Source organism: Cyrtonyx montezumae, unplaced genomic scaffold (genome assembly GCF_038088225.1).
Source record: "Cyrtonyx montezumae isolate F1298 unplaced genomic scaffold, pur_monq_1.0 scaffold_8, whole genome shotgun sequence".
Classification (NCBI taxonomy): domain Eukaryota; kingdom Metazoa; phylum Chordata; class Aves; order Galliformes; family Odontophoridae; genus Cyrtonyx; species Cyrtonyx montezumae.
This window is the reverse complement of record NW_027072089.1, coordinates 81,634,660-81,656,129: the sequence shown is the minus strand read 5'-3', so window position 1 is coordinate 81,656,129 and position 21,470 is coordinate 81,634,660. Positions and strand designations below refer to the sequence as shown.

The following is a 21,470-nucleotide window of genomic DNA, read 5'->3' as shown; positions in this document are numbered from 1 at the left end:
GTTTTCACTGATGGCAGCCATGGATTTTCACTGTTCTCAATTCAGGCATGACACTGACCAGTCCTTTTAAGGGGGAACAGGCTCAGCTACCGGAAAGCTTTCAGTGATAAAACAACCCTGGCAGAGCTGGACTTTTGTCATGTAGACACAACATGTGCAGGGGAGATTCCCTTGACTAACTCATACAGTAATCTGAGGTCTGTTTTACACAGCCAATAGGTAGAAGCAGAGCTTGGAACCATGCCACATTCCCACACATTCATTAAGATGCAGCAGCACGGGTGAAGTTTGTCACAGCATTAAATGCAGCTTGTGAAGAGCAACTGCAATTTGGGAAACTTGTTGAAGGATGATGTTAAATAGCACAGTTTATCTGCAGCTCATTTTCAAGAGACCTTTGGTGTTAATTATCTAATCTTCACATTAGCTTCCAGGAGACTACAAAGTACAGCAAGCAATAATAACTGGTTTTAGAAATACTCTCAGTTTCACTTGCCTTTATGCCTGTAACACTCCAAGTTTCTTGCTCTTCAGTCTGTAGAATGCTAACCAGGCATGTGGCCAACATCCAGTGGATCCTTTTGTGCTTTCCTCTCTGCAATCCAGAGAGGAGTGGCCAACGTGCATCAGTCTGTTGGCTAAGTCATTATACTTCATTTTCTACTTTAGTATTTAATGAGCTCATCTTATCATTTTGAAGGAATATTGTTTTGGACACAGGTCAAAACTGAACAATTCAACCAGCATATGCTGTTTTTAAAAAACAAAAAAAGCTCATTATCAATGTCATTTTCCTTCTCGTTTTTCTTTCTGTTTAAAATTGTTTAATGTCTCCACTACAGAACCATCTTTCTCTGCATTTTCAAACATTAGGACCTCCAGTGAATTCAGAGAGCTGCTAGTCAGAAGGAACAATGAACACACCATTCTCTACTGGACTCTTCGTTGCGAGATTGTGCTGTAGAGGAGAAAAGAATGTAAGAAAAACAATTCAAGAGGTTTAGACAAGTTTTTATGTTGTGTAAGATAAGGTTGCAGAGAGCTGAGAAGAATGCATAAACTCAGCTTTTAATTATCTAACACCCAGCCTGGAACAAGGTGATGCCAGGATGAGCAGCTCCTTTGATGCAGTTGTAATCTCCTCATTGATTCCTCACGCGATTGCTGCTCTTCCAGTCCCTCCATCGTGGGCAATTCTGTATCCCCATATCCTGAGTAGTTCAGTGGTCATAAAGGAGACTTCTCCCTAACTAGCTACAACAGTCCTTAACACCAAAAATAAACCCCTGGACAAAGAAATCTCTCTGGTATGCATCCAGGAGAAGTATTAACACATGATGGTCCTTCTCTTCTCCCTTAGGCAAGTGATTTTCAGCCACTTTGCTTTCCCTACCATTTCCCCAATTAAACCAATCATAACAAAAACAATAAGAACCTCCTCTGTGAAATTTAACACTCAGTTTTAAACGAAAATGGCACTTACTGTGGTGTTCACAATCGTACTGGCAAAACTCTCGGCTGTCTCACCCAGGGCTGAGTCAACAGACTGAATTCTGCAGGGAAAGTAAGCTGAGATGGTATTTACCAATAAAACCAAAAGTTAGGGTTATCCTTTTTGCAGCTTTGTGCCCAGCATTGGTGCTATCACAAAATACAGAAAAATATCACCTCCTTTGACCTCTGTATAGAGATGACCTGCATCCCATTCCAGACCTCAACCTCTTGAGGCACACGCCCATCATGCACAACTTCCCATGCAGAGTCCCTCACTGAGTTCCAGCCCCAGTTTAAGGTCCTCACTGGGCTGCAAAGACTGTAGTTGAACACGAAGTGGAGGTGCCACACCACGTTCAGGTTAACTTCAACCACCAGAGGACCTGTGAGCAGGGTGGACACGCTTACCTTTGCTTCTGCTGGTTGCAGAAAGAATTCAGTTTGTGCAACTGTGCATTCCAGAAATCCTAAAAAGAGCCCAAAGGAAACATTATTAGTTCGGAAGGGGCACTCCAGGAGCCAACACAAGAGGAGTGGTACACACCACAGCATCCTTCTCCATGTCCCTCAAGATTTGAGTATCTTTCTCAAGGCTCGCAAGCTCCTCCACAACAATCTTCTTGAAGGTTTCCAGCTTGTTCAGTCTAGTGATGGAAAACAGAGACCAGTTCAACATTTCAGGGTGCAAAGCAGAGGACTTCCCAATGCTCTGCCTTCAGCACAGCTATAGTCAGACACACCTACAGTCAGACGCTGATGTCTCTGCTGAAAGCAGCAGGGAAGGTTTGTGCTCAGAGCATGCAAACAGCTGTACCACACCAAATCAGAGGTGTGGTTGGATACACATTGGTAATGGGGTTCAGCACAGAGAATACAGCAGAGCTCCCAGTGCAACTATTAAAAGCTAGATTCAGCATAGCATGGAACAATAACACCCACATAGTGTAGCAGATATGGAGGTCTGATAGACTTAGATGTAACTTAAGTCATCTCTGTGTAAGAGAGCTTGAACAAATAATGCCCCTTACTACCTCACCCCCACTTCTTTAAGTAAATCAGCCTGGCTCCTTTAGTCACTCTCTTAAAACACAGGAACAGAAGCTATTAAGTATAATAAGGACTATTAACAGATCTATGAACAGTGATGACAATGAAGTCAATAGCTTCATTAGCCACTCCTAACTCAAGAGTTCTTTGCATTAAACTCATCCATCCCCTGTACCTCTATAAGAGAAGAGGAATGAATCACTAGAACCACGCTTCTGAAACTTTCTTTACAGAAAAGAGGCTCACAAACCACTTTGCCTTAAAAACCATAGAGGTCAGGCCCTCTTACAAAGATGCATTTCCTTGCAGGAAATCGTGGTTTGTGTGGAGCTGAAGACACTTCCAGTCAGCTGACAATTCACCTGCATCTATGAATTTCTTTCAGCAGAGCAGAAACATTCTTCTCAGAAGTCTTCAGTGTGTTCTGTGCAGACATCTCCATCTCTTTGTACCTGGACTGACCACAGGACACACCATTAGGAGCTGACACATGGTACAACCCCAAACCTGAAAGCCCTGTTTGAAAAACATTTCCTTGAACACACACAAAAAAATCCATCATTGTTGCATGACATGAAGAGTCAGTCCAGTATAAATCTGGTAGGCTGAAAACCTGGTTTGTTTCAAGCTTACTAACAAAAGATTTTCTGATAACATCCTGTCATACTAAACTTGATTTTATGTCATCATTACTCATTACAGCTGAACTGACAGTAACAGTTGGTTCCCCATGCTGTATCTCAAAGCTGCCCATACTGTGAGCCAAGAATATGCAGCACATATACTACTCATGGAGAACCCAGCACCTCTACAAACCACTGATCTGGAAGATACCAGCATGCTTTTGCAGATCTACATGTGTTTCAGTGACCAGATGCAGTTTGCATTGCTTTTTGTTTTTCATTAGGAAAAGCCTATGGAGTTTTCATGCCGAGCTTAAATGCTCTGTGCTTTAAACTGAAGCCTTTGCAGTTCTGATATTTGCCCATGAGGGCAACTACTTATGTGTCTGATTTAGGCACACTGATAAGAAACTCAGAATAGTTACAAAAACTGTGATTCTTTCCACTCTAATGAAAACATGTGAAACGAAGAAAATAAATAAATAAAAAGAAGAACCTGATTAAAATTTCCTTTACAAGTCACTCCTTAACCTTCCTGTAGCACTTGTGAGAGTACAGGGGCTATTGAAAGTGCTTAAAGAGCTCCAGGCCAACAGATACTGCAGCCAAAACACTGTTCTCAGCATAAAATCTAGATAGCATATTTACACCAACTGTTGAATAAATGTTAATTGCATTTACTATGAGAAAACACCATCCAAGACATACACATTAAGAAATTTCAAGTTACCCAGAAAAGTTGCTTTAGCTGGTTGGTAAAGCTTTCAAATACAGCAATCACTCCTGAATCACCAATATCTTCATCTTTCATCTTGGAAAAAAATGCAGCATTCATATCAACCATTTCCTGACCTACAAGAAAGCATTTGCCTGGTTAGTTCCACACTGGGGGGCCTTAGTGGGTTACAAACCCACAAGATACTGAAGGGAGATGTAAATAGCAATGCTTGTTATCATAGATCAGCGTATTTACAGATAACAATGCAAGATGACAACAGAGGTCAGTTATCCAACGGCTGATTTGTTTGTCCATTCTCTGTACACCTTCTTTAAAAGAATTTATAATAACTCTTGACAATCACTATTCAGAAAGACTAGAAAGCTCTACTACCTGAGCAGGTGGTGTTTAGGAACCCCAGATTTCCTTATTCACACTTCTAAATACATGGCATCTAATAAGCATACCATAAGATGGGCCCTCTGCTACGCTAACTTTTAGAGAGGATATCCTTCCTCCAGATCTCTCTCTCCCCTCAAGTTTTCACATGGCTGATATCTACCAATAAATAAAAAAAAGCTGAAAACATTTCAATGCTTCACCTTAAGTGCTAATCTGACTTTACCTCTTATGATCTCATCTTCCTTCTCAAATGAGTCCAAAAGTTTCTTTGGCTTAAAGGGTGACTTGGAGGACAAGTGCTTTGTTTCCGAACTGAAAAACCTGGGCTTCTTCACAACAGTGCCACTTAATGCATCTAGGAGAAGAGCAGACATTTCAGTTCTCCTGTTAGAAGGAGGCACGTTGCAGTTGCCTACCAGCTACACAAGCAAAAATCACTACTGGAATTACCAATACTGCAGAAAAGCAGACTGCTTTATTTTAGTGTCTGGCATCACACTTGCACAGGACAGAACACAAGACTTGACCAGCAAGTCTTCTCCCCCTGCAAAAGCAGTCAACCAGACTGTATAATGCAGCTAACTGGAAAACTACTGTATCTCCATCTCAGAGGAGATGTCATTTCTTGTCCCACTACTCTAGCCAACATCTATTTTTTTTCCTCTTCTCCCAAGCTCACAATCTATTCTGACTTTCTTCTAAGCAATTTCATCTAGTACTTTAAAAATTTGAAAATTAAAAGCATAGATACAGAAAGACCAAGTACACCCATAACAGCTGCTTCCTCCAGGTTGTCAAAACCTTGCCCTATAATTGCTTTTAGCTTAAGAACACCCTTGGGAGCACAAAAGGAAGTGGCAGCCTGTATTTAAGTCAAACTTGCACATTCAGACTAAAGAGACTTTTTTTGTTGCATTTCTCAGCTCAGTGAGGTGCCTGTGGCTGAACCTCTTGGAGCCTTCACAGGGGAGAGATCAGGGAGGTGGCAGAGCCCAGGATGAGGGGACACCAAGGCCATGATGAGCATGCTGCAGCAGCACAGGGTAGGCTTAGACATGGTTTGTGATGACATCTGAATACATACACTACAAACCCTGACACTTCTGAACAGAACCCTACTTCCATCTTTGTATAGCATCAGCTATCCTTCAACCATAAGATTGGTTCTAAATCACTGTTTACTGCACAATCTTCAGAATATTTATTTCCCCCAAACTTATGTAGAGGCATCAACACAATGAAGGTATAACCTGCAAGTGCTAGACAAGTAGAAAACACACTGGGAACATGAACATAACCACTCCACAAGAGAGTGCTTTTGTCCAAAATATATACTTCAGTGACTCAGGTCATATTCCCAACAGTAACTTTAGAACAGTCTTTCTAAGAGCTGCATCAAGAATAGGATGAAGTCAGTCCGTTGCTGCTTGACTTTTATGAAGTTCAGTTGTTTCCAAAAACAAAGACACTGTGCAGAAGTTTTGAAGCTAGTCTGTGCAAGTTCAGTTTCACTTGAAGTCCTTACACACCACTGCTATCTAAAAAAAGCTACAGCTTTGGAAGCATCAGTACAAGTCATCATTTCCCAAGTACGTCGGAATGATGAAGTATGTCTACATTATATTATTATGTAAAAAGAATGTCAACAACTTTCAGAAGCGTTGCCTGATTTAAGTTACAGCTGCACTGCACCTTCAATTCATTAAAAATTAGATTTCAGGTTTCTTCTACTTTATTTCACATTTTTACTCCCAAGTCACTGGCTTGCAAGTCTCCAATCTCTGACCAGCTACACTGGTAGTTCCACTGCAACCAAAGTAAGGATGTAAGAGTTCCAGTCTCATCTAGGTTGAGAAAAAGGCTTCAAGAATTAGTGATGAATTTAGGAATTTATATAAAAAAATCTTGCTATAGCCTATCACAATATTGAAAACAGAAATTTGAAGTATTTATCTTTTCTTGTACAAAAAACATCCTTTAAATATCATATAATATCTGTGCTTTGAAAGCTTTGAAAGAAATCAGCAACTCCTTCAACATCCTTTTCTGCCTTTTAAACCAGCTCTCCCACATTATTGAGACCAACATACCCAAGTCCTTTCGCTTAAAGCTTTCTTCTTTTGTCTCTTCAGCAGACACCTTGTGAAACTCCTAAGGAAAGGTGGAAGAGGAAATAAGAAGGCACCCAGCAGGCAGGGAAGCTGCCAGAGACTGCAGGTAAAGCAAAGCAACAAAATAGATGGATAGCCTGCAGATCAGAAGCAGGCTAAGGGCAAGTTGGGGAGATCTCAAGCACCGCATACAGAACCTGTGTTGCCTCCTCCTCCACATCAGAATGCTCCTCCATAGACACATCCAATGGCTGCCACATGTCTTTGGGCTCCTCTGATAGCACTTCATCTGTGTGAGAGAGTAGCCTAAGGATTCAGCCTTTTCTGCCTGTGATCAGATTCACCATCGTGTATGGGCAACACCACCTATGCCTCATGGGTGGAGCTCCATGCATACCAGCGTAAATGCTGGGTGCATTTTACCATGACCATCAGTTATTTTACCACATACATAAACTGCTGTTAAAATAATAATAAAAGAAGTTAATCAGCACTGCAGAACAGAGAAGAAAGATCAGGCAGGTTTGTACAAACTTGAAACACAAGCCAAAGTCTGCCTGCATTCAGTACTTGTTTTACACCACAGAAGAAAACTGCAATTTGTAGGCAACCTTTGTGTTAATCTAAAATTAAGTGTAGCTATTAAGTCTTAAAATATAATGCTTGAGGAGAGCTATCTTCTTGTTTCTCAGTAACCATACTTGGACACTTAAGTACAGATAGCAGAGCAGCCTGGATAGGATAAGGCAGCACAAATGCAACATATCTTTCCCCCAGAAACCAGATCAACAGCCCCAGACCCCCAGCTGCTGCTCTCCCTGCTCAAGGAGCTTCACCTACAAACAACACCCACACCTTGCAGCCACCACAGGAAATGTCACTAGACAAAATTGGTGAGGAAAACATGAAGCAAAAAGAAAATAAAATACTTTTTTAATACACTGGACAACAGTAAAAAAAAGAAATACCAGCAAGATCCACTGTAGGTAAATCATCACCCTTGGAGGTGGATGTGCTTTTGTTCCTTGACACATTCCTTTTATCTTTTTGTCTTGCTGCTCCCTGCTAAAACAAAACCAAGTCTCAGTATGTATTTTCTTTAAAAAGTACAAGTAGGTTTTTTTTTAGTGGATTGATTTTTGAAAATTTGTAGGAGTAGATACCATGAAATATGCCTAACAAACAGCTCTCTTCAGTGAATTTATCTCCGTGCTGATGTTCTGCATTCAGCCAGTAGAGTTTATAGTGGGTTAAATTTTTCAGCAGCAGACTCAAAGCTTTTTCAGTCAAGAGAAAATTGAAGAAATCTCCAGAGGAAGATTAAAACTTTCAGTGCAGCTTCTAGCTCTAGAGAAAGTTTTCTCATACTTGCTGTCTTCAGGTAGGAAGATTTTCAAAACATTAGAGACACAGCACCTAAGAGCTGGGCACTGGAACAGCCTGGCATTCCTCAACTGTATATTATTGTACTTTATGTATGTCTGGTCCATTCACTGCCTTGTGAATAGCTGTGGCTAGCTTTCCAGAAGCTGTAACTGGAAGCAGAGAATTTACATCTTCAGCCTCTAGTAGCCCAACAGTGTCAGCAACATCTATTTGGTATTTGTTCATTAGAACACTTGAGAAGATGATTACAACTTATTGGCTCCCACTCATTTATTCACATTTTGCATAGATACTGCTTCTAAATCTAAGCATGATAGCTCCTCACCTCCTCCACTTGGCTTTCATTGCTGCTGCTTGGAGATGACACTGGAAGTACTGCAGGGAAAAAAGTTTTGCTGGTTACCATCAATGCAATTGAGAGCCATCTCCACTGATCTGCACTATGGCTAAAAACACCAGCTACAGGGGAAAGAAGAAGAATCCTCCTCCACAAGTAACCACCAGCCACTTCCTCCCCTGCAGCTTTTTACCTGCTCATTACGCATAATATGAACCAAGCCTACCTTTTAATTTTCTTTTCACCCTGCGCCTTTTACGGGTGTAGTTTAGAGATTTTGGCAGTGGCTCTTTCTGGGAGTTGAGGATCCAGCTTTTCTCACTCTCACTCTTGCTTGTTTTTTCATTATTGCTTTCAGAGAAGAGATGCTTCCTATAAGTAAGACTAAAAGACACCATTAGGAGTCATCCCTCTGCTACTGCCCAGAAAGGTCACCAGCCATTCCTTTCCTCTACAGGAAGTTATCCTATTTCTTCCTTCCCACAATGCAATACCTGAAGCACAAAGACACTGAGGGACAGACACTTGCAAGTGCAGGGCTTAGGACAACCTCCTGCCTTTTCTCACAGCTACTCAGCAACAACAGAGCATGCTAAGAGATCAGCATTCACGCACAGCCACTACTAGTTAATTTATCAGTTGCACTATTTACAAATTAAACATTACTTCATCAATTACAAAAACAGATTAATATTAAAATACATTAATAACTAGAACTCAGCATTTCTATTGCCAGGTTTCTGAAAGCAATAATTTGGCAATATCCAAAATCTAGCACCTAAGTGAAAGGCAGAGGGTTTCAGTAATCTTCTGAAAGTAAATCAGTTTAAGAGCTCAAGTCTTACTGTTGTCAAAGGAGTAATTTTTCTTTTTAGTAACTTACACATTTTCAGATTCTCTCAAAACATTGCTACTGGTGACATCCAACATTCACAGATGCTATGATAGCTAAGTAAGGGACTACTGTTTTGGAAACATAACATAGCCTTCTTAGTCTTAGCTTACAGCTGCTTAACTAAGGCAACAAACTGCTTTTCCAACAAGCAGGCATTTTATGGATGGTGCTCCTGTACCTCTGATATTGTGAAGAATTTTTCTTGCCAAGAACCTTCCTTTTGGCTTCAGCAACCTAATAAAAAAAGAACCAAACACACACACTTGCCTTGAAGTTTATTTATTCTGTAAAATAATCTCCAAAATTAGAGTACCTCTACCCAGAAAGACTTTGCATAGCACTGTCAGGATATCAGGCAGCGTACCACATAACAAGATTATATGCTGACACCCAGTGGTAGCAGTGAGGACTGTACAGCAGAAATTCTCCCCACTCCTGAAAACCTTAAGTATAACACCATAGAGAAATACAAGCTGCCTGCTTTGTTATATGAGCACACCCCACCCTTGTTGCACACCTGCAATCAAAGGTATTCCCACACAAGTCTCTACTCTCTGGCAGTTGCTGAACTGTGAGCTCAGTATAGCCCCAAAAACTACCTCAACTTTACCTTCTCATGACTCGCAGAGTCTGAAACCTCAAAGTCATAGGAGTCCTTCCTGCAAGACAAAACAGTGTGTACACATTGCTGGCAGGCTGACACATGCAGTCACCCAAAGAAACTGAGAAGTACTGTGGGAGGGGCAATAAACTATGAGTGTTTACTATTTAACACATTTCATAATTTAATAAAAATCATGTCTAAATAGATCGTATATATTAAGGGCTGTGAGAACACTATTTTTAAGTTTTGTTTTTGTGCCCTTAGTTACTTCAAATGAAGGGTATTTTTCTTTCACCATACAACTACTACTTTAAAAAAATCCTACAGTTAGTTCTCAACATGCAACATGCTCTCCTTTTCTCACAAGTGAAAGGTTAGGAAGAATAAAGAACTGCGTGCTTCGAAGTAAAACCTCCAACTAGAAAGAGGAAATGCTCATTTTCAGTTGAAGCACTAGAGGGAGCAGAACGACTGTACTACAGACACTTTCCCATTCATGCCTGTTACTCGTTACTCCCATGTTAAGTGGAGAGCCAAGAATCAAAACACAGACTATGCAGTACTGACGACATCAACAATCAATTTAAAAAAATCGCCCAAGCACATCTTATAAGCTAAGAATCACTAGATGAAACCAAGACTCACAACAAAGCCAAACAGTTGGACAACTAAAACCACAGCCATAAGAAAAAGCCATCTCAGAGCTCCAAGACGCAAGATACCAAACAACTGAGACCCTGCTGTGACAGCCATGTTCCATTCCATTACAGCTATAAATGAGATAAAAACCTCCTGGGACACCAGACCCCACAAGTGTGCTTGCACCATACCTGCCTCCAGTCTTCTGCTTGACCGAACCTTTTGTTCTGGTTCTCCTTTCCAAGGTACCAATCTTCTAAAAAGAAAAGCTTTATAGAATCAAAAACTCCTACATGCAAAGTCAAGTATTCATCCTAAAGTCTGATAAAAGCAGGGAAAAGCAGGAAGATCAGGAAACAACTGTCTTCTTATCATAATGACAGTATAACTGTAACTATGTAGTTCACTCCTACCAGAAAGCACAGGAGTTCTGATGCTAGAATCAGAGGCACAGGGCATCAAGAGTACAAAAGGAATAGTTTAGTAGCCTTGAACATACTGTGCAAGGGCTAAGTGCTACAAAAATTTCTGAACTTTCAGTTTAATATGTTAAGAATATCAAGGAAGATGTACCTTGGGCGTTGATGCTTCTGTGGATTTCTCTTCCTGGGGCTTCTCACTGTGGAGGATACATGAGTGAACACAGTGCTGAGGGGACAATGTTTTAAAGCCCAGACAGTCCATTCATTAAGTACTAAGAGGAAAGGAACTTATACAAATAAGCCTTAAAGCCATGGGTTAGGATGTGTGTACGGAGAAAAGCTAACCAATAGCTCTATAGAAGAGCAACTTGTTAACTATAACACTGCCTTTCACAGATCTTTAAAAAAGGTATCAGTAATGCCAAGGTGGACACAATTTCATGTGATTTTTCAAAAAAAGATCATGGTCCTTATTACAAACAGCTATGTGTTTAATGAGCTGAGCACCATAACAGAAATCAAGCTAAGTGAAATACAGGTGAATACTTACATTACATTTTCATTAAATCAGGCATGAAAGGTAGTACCACCTTGTTAACCAGCATGACAAAGATTTGGTTGGTTTTTATTTTTTTTTTTATTTAATAACTGATAGAATGAACCTCAATCACATGCATTTAAGCCCAAGGTAGGGGGGAAAAAAAGCCAACACCTTCCAACTTCTCATCTGAAAGACACTTACCTAGGCTTAGCATCCGTCCTTGGAGATAGAGTTTTGGACTTGTTTGCTGAAGGAAGCAAGGAAACTACAGCTTCACCCTCTGGAGCTACTAGTAAACTTTTTTGTTTGCCTGCTTTCACTGGAAGGCCCACAAAGGCAGAACCTTTGCCAAGTCACCCAGGTGACACTTAACTGGGTCACACTTAAGGAACTGAAGAGAGCCATGCCTGACCTGAGCCTTGGTCAACTTCATCCAGTTCAGATTGCTGGTTCACTGTGGTCATGGTGACATCAGAGTTAGACTTGTTCTGCTTGGAGACATGAAACCATCAACAGAGCATGCTTATGATTAATAAAGAAGTACAGTTTTCTGTGTTTGTTTTGTTTGTTTTACAAGATCAGATTTCCAGTGCCAGCCTGAGCTGTATTTGTTACATGATCACTGCTAGTAATGTATAAAAAAGTTTTTTGAGTTATATTTCAGTGACACTATGAGCACCACACTAAGATCATTCCACCGTCATCTTGTAAGGCCAGAAAAGTTGATTTGTTTTCATTAATAATGAAAGCATTTAAGCCAATATTTTAAATCTGGGGACAAGTACTTAGGCTGACTTCCCATTGATATGAGAAAGGTGGAGTTTAAAAATAGGTCACATTTGTGTATAAGCTAGGTTTCTCAGAAAGCTCAGAAAGAAGGCTTTAACTACACCTGTGCAAAACTGGTGGAGAAGAAGGGGACACAAGGACTCCTTCACCAGACACCAAACACTCACTACTACAGTGACCGCTAACTGCTCGTTGTGTTGTGAGAAGTTTTCTGATACAGGGTCCACATTTTCATAGTTTTCAGGATTGTTCCTCTTCTGTAGATCACTGGACTGAGATGCCACTGCAGAACAACAATCCGGATGAGAATATCTTCATGGTACTTAAACACATACACCTCTGTTCTTCTGTACATACAGAGAAGCATAACACTACCAACTTTTAGACATGAACATCTGAAGATCATGCTTAGTAAAACAACAGCATTAAACAACCCTAAGTTACCAAGAGCAGAATTGAAACCTTAATAAATCAGCACCTTGAGTCTACCCTTCATCATTTACAAAGATGAGCAATTACATGCTTCAAGGAAAACACTGTTGAAAGAGTTTCTTCCCCTGCACCTTCAACATCTGAAGGAGTTCCAGTACAGCTTATTTTGGGTTGTAAATAGAGAGAAATGGGAAGGCATACTGAAGGATTTCTGCCCCATATCTATAGCTAGAAGTGGCTCCTTTGGGCACGCCTCTGAAGAGATCTGAAATACACCGTAGTTACCAGTGCACAGATCCATTCTTCATGTGCTGTTTCCCTGCCTTTTTTGAATGTGGCTAATTTCAAGCAGGAGACTGTGAGTAAAGATACTCATTTTGAAACTTAACAACTGAAATCCCATGAAATATAATAATGACAAAAATAGATCACCTTCCTGCCTGGTTTGCTTCTCAGCGTGGATGGACTCCTCTTCACCCTCATTTGTCTGCTAAACATAAAAGAATCTTATGTGAAATAACCTTAAAGAAGTAGAATCCTTTATCTAACTCATTTAGCTACTTCATAGCATAATTAATAGCATGTTAATCACCAGCAACAAATCACTGGAAGCTAGCCAAGCTGCCTATTTGGAAATGTCTCATCTCCTGCCAGTATACTGTGGCTATTTAGTCTGACAATGTTTTCTGTAGATCTCATGGTCTGGAGAGGAAATAAATGGATTAGAAACTATCAAAAACTATTAAATAACAAAAAAATAATACCCTAGTGTTCTTCCATTATCTTATTACCAAAAAAAAGCTTTAAAATATATATATATTTACTGTTTAAATTGAAAGTAGTATCTAAAGTCAGTTTGTCTTGTAGTTCTTTTCACCAGGTTCTCACATCACAGTTTGTTCAACCTGTGCAATACTTCAAGTGAGCATGAGAGCTCATACACAGTTCAGTTCAAGCAAGGAAATTAAGTGCAACAAGCTTTATCATCTACTTCAAAAACCTCAGCAGAAGTAATTATATTCATCGAATTTTATTAATAAGAGTTTATTTAACCTTTCCAGCTTCTAAAGTATAAATTAGAGTCCCTAGAACATTTTTTCCTATGAAGAACCTACTACTGCTCTCAGGCCAAAGAGAAGAACAGCCACATTGAGAGTCACAAAACCTCAAGGGGAAGAACAATATATAATTAGCAGACAGGAAAAAAAAAAACACACTGGATGCTTTTGCCAGTTGTACATCAATAAAACACAGTTTAGTGAAGAAAATAAACCTAATGCTAAGAGCTTACCATCATTTTTTCATCTCCAAGGACTTTTTTAAGTATACTTAAGATCTCATACTCAGCACTGAAACATAACTTGATTTTTGTTGCCTCTGTTTTGTTAAGAGTAGCAGGTATCTTCATGTAAATTTTGACCATCTTTTCTCCACCATCCTCTGCATGGAAAAAAAAATGTTAAATCTTTTACAGCAGGATATTCAGTCTATCATCCCAAAGACTTTTTTTTTTTAATTTTTAGACAGATTCTGTCACACCTTGCCCACAGCATCTCTGGTTACATTGCTCATCCATTTCTTTCTCATTTGGTCCAGGTGATTAGGCATCCATTAACCTCATATCTACGAATGAGTTCCGTCAATATATTCTGACTGGGTGCAAGGAACAACCTGCTTCCCCTGCCACATCAGCAACTTACAGAACCTCACTGCAAGTTGGGTCTTGCAGTTCATGCCAAGTGAAAAGCATAATAAATCCACAACAAATGCAGACCTTCCTTCCTTATGGCTCCACTGCCATTGCAGGACACAACATGAAAGAGTCACTTACACAGGAGCCAGGTGAGGCTCAGAGAAGCACTGGTGGTTCCACCTGCCTGGCACATATTCAGTCACTGTTTTGAATCTGCTCTTAATGGCAATGTAGGTGTACCCCAGACATCATTCAGAAAACAAATTTCTGTGGAGCCTAATGTGGCCAGCAAAGGTGTTCACTCACCCTGGTCAAACAAACAGCATGAAAGGCCACTGAAAATCCAGTCTTCAACACCAGTACATGCCACAAATCAGTATAGGGAGTGCTGGTGCAAAGTGATCAAAGTGCTCAGCATAGAGAAGGGAAGACATGAGAACTCTTTGGTGGCTGTGATGTTTTACACTGGCTCCCCCGCCTTGCAGACAAACAGAAGGTACGGCCAAGTCTTACCCTTCAGACTGTAACAGCTGACTGCTTCTTTCTGCAGCCTCACAGAGTCCCAAAGAACACCCTTGGAGAACCAAAACCAACACATCAGCAATAAAGCATCCACCTGCTGCATTAGGCTAGCTCAGAGTTGCCAGGGCTTTAAAATTACCTCAGTACTATCTATGTAGAAAGTCACACTGTGACTGCCAGTGTTGAAATCAATCCAGAATTTCTCCAGCTTTTCATCTGATGGCTTCTTCACCTGTGGAAACATGGCAGTGGTGTTATTTCCTCTGGTATCATTCCCAACTTGCTTTAACAAAATGAAACCAGAAAAAAGTTGCCCTACATATGCACATATGTACACCTTACAGAAAGTTAACTCTGGATCAACATGCAAGTTGCAAGCCTACCATTCATCTAGTCATTCCCAGCAAGTCAGAACAGGGCTGTACATCAGCTAAGTGAAAGGAAATACTTCATGCAAATGCCTGCATGTTGGCATCAAGTAAAGACTGAAGCTTTCTGGATTTCTGAGCACCTGTGATAAGCCAAAGCAGCAGTAGCAGCTTTCAACAAAACTCTTCAGTGACTTTGTTTTGTTTTGGTACAACTCTCAGGAACAGAGCCAAAAATATGTACATTTACTTGAAGACTTAGAAAGATATCTGGAGAACTTATATCCACAACTACGACCTCTCCTAGATGGGCATCAAGCTGATCTTGTTTTCTGGTAGCCTGGGAGGAGCCCTGCTGGAGGAATCAGTCCTCCTGATGCATTTTAGATCTCTTTTCAGTCATCACCATGAAGAGAAGTGCTGCCTCTGCCATTTGGCTGACTCAAAAGCAAAGTCAGCAGCAATAAGCTAGGAGTTGGTTAACAAACAAGCAAGCTTTTGAACTAGAATGGAAAGTTACACTACTCTGGAAAACTAAGTACTTTAATGAAAAAAATCAGATGAAAAAAATACTCTGCACAGAGTAACTACTTGAACTGCAGTAGAATTGTAGATAATGCAGCCCAGCATTACAGTCTTTTACCTGGTTCGCATCAGCAAAAGCAGACAGGCAAGGAAATGAATAGACTCTGGAAGAAAAGCAGACTTAATATGATACATTCAACATCAGTCAGAATCCAACTTGCTGAAAGCTGAAGTTAAGACTGGCTACTAATTTTATTGTTAAAAAAATTGCTAAATTTCAAGAAGTTTAGAGAAGCTTAGAGGGAAAAAAAGTGATATGCTCATTAATTTTAACTTTGTAAAGAACTACTATTAGAATAAATAAAATCTTTTGCTTAAGAAAAGCTTAATTATTCATGTCTGTGATGTAAATCATTTTTGTTGAATATAACACAAGTTGTCAACTTCACCCCCAATAGTTTTCAAATTGATTACAGTTTAGTTTTCTGATTCACAGCTTACCTTCTTTTATCCCCAAGCCTTTCATTTAGCTGATTAAGAAATTTTCTGCAGTCCTTCAAGACAAATAACATCTTATTAAAAATCAGGCTATGTTTCCTTTGGATAAAGTGATATTTTATCAGAGATCTATAGCCTCTACTCTAGATAAAAGCTGTTAACTAAGTGGGGCACCAAAGCCCATTGGGAACTGAGGTTGCTACACAGGTTCAACCCAACATATGAACCAGCCAGCCTCTAAACATAAGCCATACAAGTAAGCACTTCAGAAAGAAGAGCTCTTCTCCTCTTTATTTGTCAGGTTAAAAAGAAACACCACTCACAAATAACTAAGTAATTCCACATTTATAAAATCAGTTATTTGGGAACTTCTTACAAGGACATCCTGACTGAAGTCAAACAATACCAGCCCCTATACAGACTTGTCAAATATGTTGTTTTCAAAATAAGAACCCTCACCGTCTCAAATTCTTTATCCTTGATCTCTTTGAAAGCTTCAGCAAGATATTTATCTTCAAACCAGTGGTTGACAAGGTCATCTCTCCATTTTTTTATCGTTAGCCTACAAAGTGCTTCTGAAAGGGCAACTTGAAGGTCATAATCTATGTGATAAACATAAGCACAGGATAAATAGATCCCCCTAGAAACACGAAGGGTTAACACTGCTACACTTACACTAACACTCTCTAAATTGATTCCTCAGCTCTGTTTGGGTTTACCCAGGCAAACAGCAGCGTCAGGCAGCCAAGGACAGTAGCCCTTGTGAGCTGTGGGCATTCTCCCCACTCCGGTGGCAGGGGAAGCCATTAGCTACCACACACAGTTGCACTGGGTGATGTTCCCATACCAGGGAGAGGAGAAGAGCAAAGCCTTGCTGCCAACACACTCCAATCACAGCACATGCAATGCGACTCAGTCATTGCCCCAGATTTATTGTAACTGGCAGAAAACTAAGTGAAGATTTGACTTAAGAGGTAGTAAAAACCTCTTTAACTGCAGTTTAACCACAGATCTGTGGTGTGAACAAAGTTTGGCTGTGTTTTTTTTTTTTCCTTTAAGACTAACTGTAAGCACACTATGTAACTACCTACATTTCTACATATTAACTAGTAGTGATTCTTATATCATGCCAGCTTTTCCTAACACTTGTTAGAAAAACCAGAATCGTTGTATCTAATCATTTTTAATAAAAGTTATCCTTAAATTACCACCTGATTTCCTCCCCTAAAATCAACTACCTACAAGGAAATAATTTGAATCTGCATTAGATTAGCAGATGAAGACAGAGAAACCTTGCTTCATAAGAATAACCACTGAGTACTTCTTACCACCAGCCTCTAGCATCGTTTTTGCAAGATCCTTCCTGAAAGAGCAGAATGCAACAAGTTGAAGAAATAGAACACAAGACTGAGACTAATAGGCTAAATAGAGGCAAAGTTTATGATAAAGATCACGCATGAAACACAATAGAAAGCCCAGTAACTTCATCTGTATCCACACAGGGAGTGTGGCAGTCCAACTGAACTCAGACTTCCCTGCATCAACAACTGCTGGAGAAACACTTACGTAAGGAAACACATCTCCTCCGACAGCGAGAGTTTCTTTCTGCCCTCACGTGGGACACTATCAAGTATAGAGTTGAGAGTCCTCAAAGCCTTTCTCACCCAACAAAGGAAGAGGATGGAGCAGGGACAGAAAGAAGCCAGTTAGATATTTTTCACATTTTCATTCAGTCACACACACCTATGTTTTCTTCTCAGAGCATGAGCCTTACCTCCTGCCGCAGAGAACAGCAAACACTTGCTTCTGTCACCAAACGCCCTAGCTCAGGCAGAAACAAGTTCACCAGCTGCTTCTTCCCTATGAAAAGAGTTTGCAAGGTTACAGCTAGCAACGAGGATAAAATCCACATAAAATACAAGTAAAACAACATCAGTGTGCAGTGCTGAAGCAGTAAAACTATCCCAGTTACAGATTCAGCTTGAAACAGGGCTCATGGGGGGGGGTGGCAGTTATCATGATGATCCACAAAGGGATGGCATGTAGAATGGCATGCTTTCAGCAAGACCATTTGCTGAGTGAAATACTTGATGATGGCCATTTAAACAAGGTACCACAGCTAGTATGTTTAGTACACGAAAAAAAATATTTAAAAGTGAGTGTTTTGTGCTCTGATATACACATTAACAAACACAAACTGGAAAGAAACTGGGAGTAGGTTTTAAAGTATATATTACAGAAAGGAGGAAGAAGAGGAGAGGGGATAGAGCTCAAACAGCATTAAAAATGAGCTCCTGAGGCTGAGATTCAGGGGACATAGGAATGGAAAAATGACAAATACTGACCTTCATTACTGCACTTGCAAATCACCTAATGGGAAAAGTAAAAGAAGTCTTTATTAACATACAGTGAGTAGAGAACAGAAATAGTCAAAGTGCCTAGGTGCTTACGTCCCTACCATCATGCCTCTCAGGGGCCAGAATAGCCTAAAACATTGCTGCACCCACATCCATTAAAGCTCTGCCACCTGGGACAGGTTTCACATATGGCCACCTGCATAGTATAAAGTGGGAAGGAGCTACACTTACTACCCCAGGGAATCCAGCAGCACCCTATGATTCTTGCAAAACCCACATCCCAGCACGTTCTGGTGGACATATGGGTACCCTAGTATAACAACACTATTTACATTTACACATCTCAACTACAAGCATTGTTACAAGCAGTAGCAATATTTGAAGTGCAGTAGTAGAATGTTGGAGTCCCTTGAAAAAACTAAGAAAAAAAGCAAAACATAACGAAAAGAAATGCATAAAACACCACCTCATCTTCCACAGTGAAATGGAAATAGCTCACATCTATGGAGCCTTTTGGATAATTTCCAAGAGGAATAAGGCAGGCTGATTTTACTTAAATATCTTCTACCATCTCGTAAATATTAAGTTGCAGTCACAAACACCTAACAAGTCATAGGCAGTTTAACTAATTCTTACACTCAGAGCATACAGTTCTAGTAAGCACAGATATCCAGCTGGGCTGATGCCTGCACACACAAGAAGTTCACACACCAAGAGTGTGCATGCAGACAGCAAGATCTGGAGCATTTTCCTTATTGGAATGTGAGTGCTGCAATAAGCTTGAAGTTATGAATACTACAAATAGAAACTGAATAGATACTGATCATTCTTTATAAGTAAATCAGTTGTTTCAAACAACAAAGGGACAAACAGCCAGAACCAAGTCAGCAAGAGCATTTGAACCAGATAGAAAACTGTGAATGATAGCTATCTTATAAAGTCAGCCCTTCTACTGCCCTTAGTACACATACATACCAGTGCAGAGTCAAAGAAGTCTTCCAGAAGTACCATCAAAAAACTGTTTTCAGTTGGGTCAATGAGGATCACAAATGCTCTTGCTCTTTCAAACCAAGATACCATGTAAAAATGAAGAGAATAAGTTAAACCCTTGCAAGACAAACTAGTAAACCTTAACTACAACTACATGCATCTGTAGTAGGACTTATGCACATAACTGTTCTCAACTCCTCCATTTCACAGCCCTGTTCTGTGTTAAAAGCCACACAGTGTGAAGTAGCTGTGTTCTGTTAGCCTCCCACACACTCTGCCACTCTCACAGCACTCAGCAGCACTTGTACCCCTTTTTCTCCCTGTATTCCTCCCCTTCCTAGCTGCTACAAAATTACCTGCTCCAGATGTTCTAGAAATAAAATAACAAAAATGACTTTCCAAGCTTTTGCTTTCATATTTTATGAATACATGCTAACCAAGACACTGAACAGCATCACACATCCAGGAGTAGCTTCAAATCTATGCACCACCAGAGGCACAGAGCTCAGACAAGCAAAAACTGGTTAATATTCTCTCCATAAAGCAATTCTGAACAACCATATATCATTGTTACAAAGCAATGGTGTAGCATGTTGGGCTGAAAACTCCTGGGCACCACCATGCCAACAGAGCCCTATCAGAGCCTGGTATCATTCATTTCAGACACAGGTGCCTTTCTTCTGCTACAACTGATGCCAGCTGAGAGCAGCACTATGCTGATTATAGATAAAAATACAATTACAAATTAAATGCAGCTGTTGCACTGAATTTAAAAGCAAACCTGCTTAGTGTATCAGCTCTTGAAGTTATAAAAGCACAAAATTACTCATCAGTTCTATTGCTAACATAATATTTTGCTTCAGCACTTGAAATTTAATTAGAACATATTTCTGTTGTTTCACAAATGAAGCTCATCAACTCACCCTCTCCCTCCACTACCAGCTTAAAAAAAAAAAATCACAGTCTTACTAAGTCAGGTGATAGATACAACCATAATATTAGTTTCTGCAATGAAAACAATGTCAGGAAGGGAAAAAAAAATTCCTCACTCAGCTCATAAAGTATATCTGGAAAAAAAAGTTTTTGGCAAAACCATACAAGCTGCATTCTAGAACTCACTACGAATTCTTTCCCCTGATGTAAGTAACCCTAGTTCACATTAGACATTCATTTAGGGTGTTAATACTCATCTTTTCTACGAGTCCTTGCTCAACAAACAAGCTCGTCCCCTGCTGGAGATCACTCTTGAAGTAGAGTTGGATACACTTCAGTAGTAGGGACACATTGTGGAAGTCATTCCTGTCTAGCTCCTATGTAAAAACAAAGCTGTACTCTGTCATCCCAGTCCATAGGCAACAGAAGCAGCATTACAGGGTGGTTAAGATTAGTTCTGGTACACGGGCTGTGGCACTCACCCTTCTCAGTGCTTTGTCAAGCTGGCTAAGGAGAGAGTTGCTGTACTTCTGCAGTGAGTCCGTTTCTCTCTCTTGCAGCAGGTCACTTATCTTCTGGTAACCCTTCCCCTTAAAGGCATCAATGAGCAGTGATTCAAGCTGCAAAGACAGGGGTAACAAACATGCCAGAAATTAACACAGGCAGGCGTTTGGAGTACTGTGGTCCTAATTATGAGAAAACATTCACAATTCTATTTAAAACGTTGAAGTATTGAAGACTTCTACATTTAACTATCTCTCTACTTCCATTAAATGACTGACAGCTCTGAGTACTGCTGCATCCACATAAGAATGCACCTTCAATTATATACAGGTAGATATTTACAAAATAAAGGTAAATACATATTTAAAAGCTCCTTACATAGTCTTCTGCGTGGGCTGCCATGTTGCTGTTTATCTCTCTACTCCATCCTTCACTGCTTTCCTTTCTTTGAAAACAAGAACACCAAAAATTAAGAAAAAAATAGAACACTTTTCTGCTCAAAACCCGACAAACTTTCAGTTCCCGTACCTTTTCCAAAGGCTCGTTTTATCTCCGAAACGAAATTTCAGCACCTCCTGCGGGCGCCCGGAGCCCTACGGCGTCCGGCCCGGCCCGGGCTGCCCCGCCACCCGGGGGCAGC

The 21,470-nt window shown here is 40.2% G+C and overlaps 1 protein-coding gene across 1 annotated transcript; it reads right to left on the bottom strand.

Moving 5' to 3' along the window:
• Nucleotides 1-898: 898 nt before the first annotated feature.
• SYCP2L (synaptonemal complex protein 2 like) lies at nucleotides 899-21,232 on the bottom strand. The gene is made up of 34 exons (XM_065753150.1): nucleotides 21,209-21,232; nucleotides 20,809-20,946; nucleotides 20,584-20,703; nucleotides 19,379-19,483; nucleotides 18,392-18,416; nucleotides 17,821-17,906; nucleotides 17,613-17,701; nucleotides 17,375-17,409; nucleotides 16,506-16,648; nucleotides 16,050-16,102; nucleotides 15,667-15,712; nucleotides 14,795-14,887; nucleotides 14,647-14,707; nucleotides 13,732-13,880; nucleotides 12,873-12,927; nucleotides 12,176-12,291; nucleotides 11,632-11,710; nucleotides 11,421-11,466; nucleotides 10,830-10,875; nucleotides 10,448-10,509; nucleotides 9,624-9,672; nucleotides 9,192-9,247; nucleotides 8,345-8,502; nucleotides 8,107-8,156; nucleotides 7,364-7,457; nucleotides 6,593-6,684; nucleotides 6,375-6,435; nucleotides 4,508-4,639; nucleotides 3,895-4,016; nucleotides 2,904-2,998; nucleotides 2,039-2,138; nucleotides 1,903-1,961; nucleotides 1,484-1,553; nucleotides 899-958 (listed from the first exon to the last, which is right to left on the bottom strand). The coding sequence occupies exons 1-34, from the start codon at nucleotides 21,230-21,232 to the stop codon at nucleotides 899-901; spliced, it is 2,769 nt and encodes a 922-aa protein (XP_065609222.1).
• Between the last annotated feature and the right edge of the window lie 238 nt (nucleotides 21,233-21,470).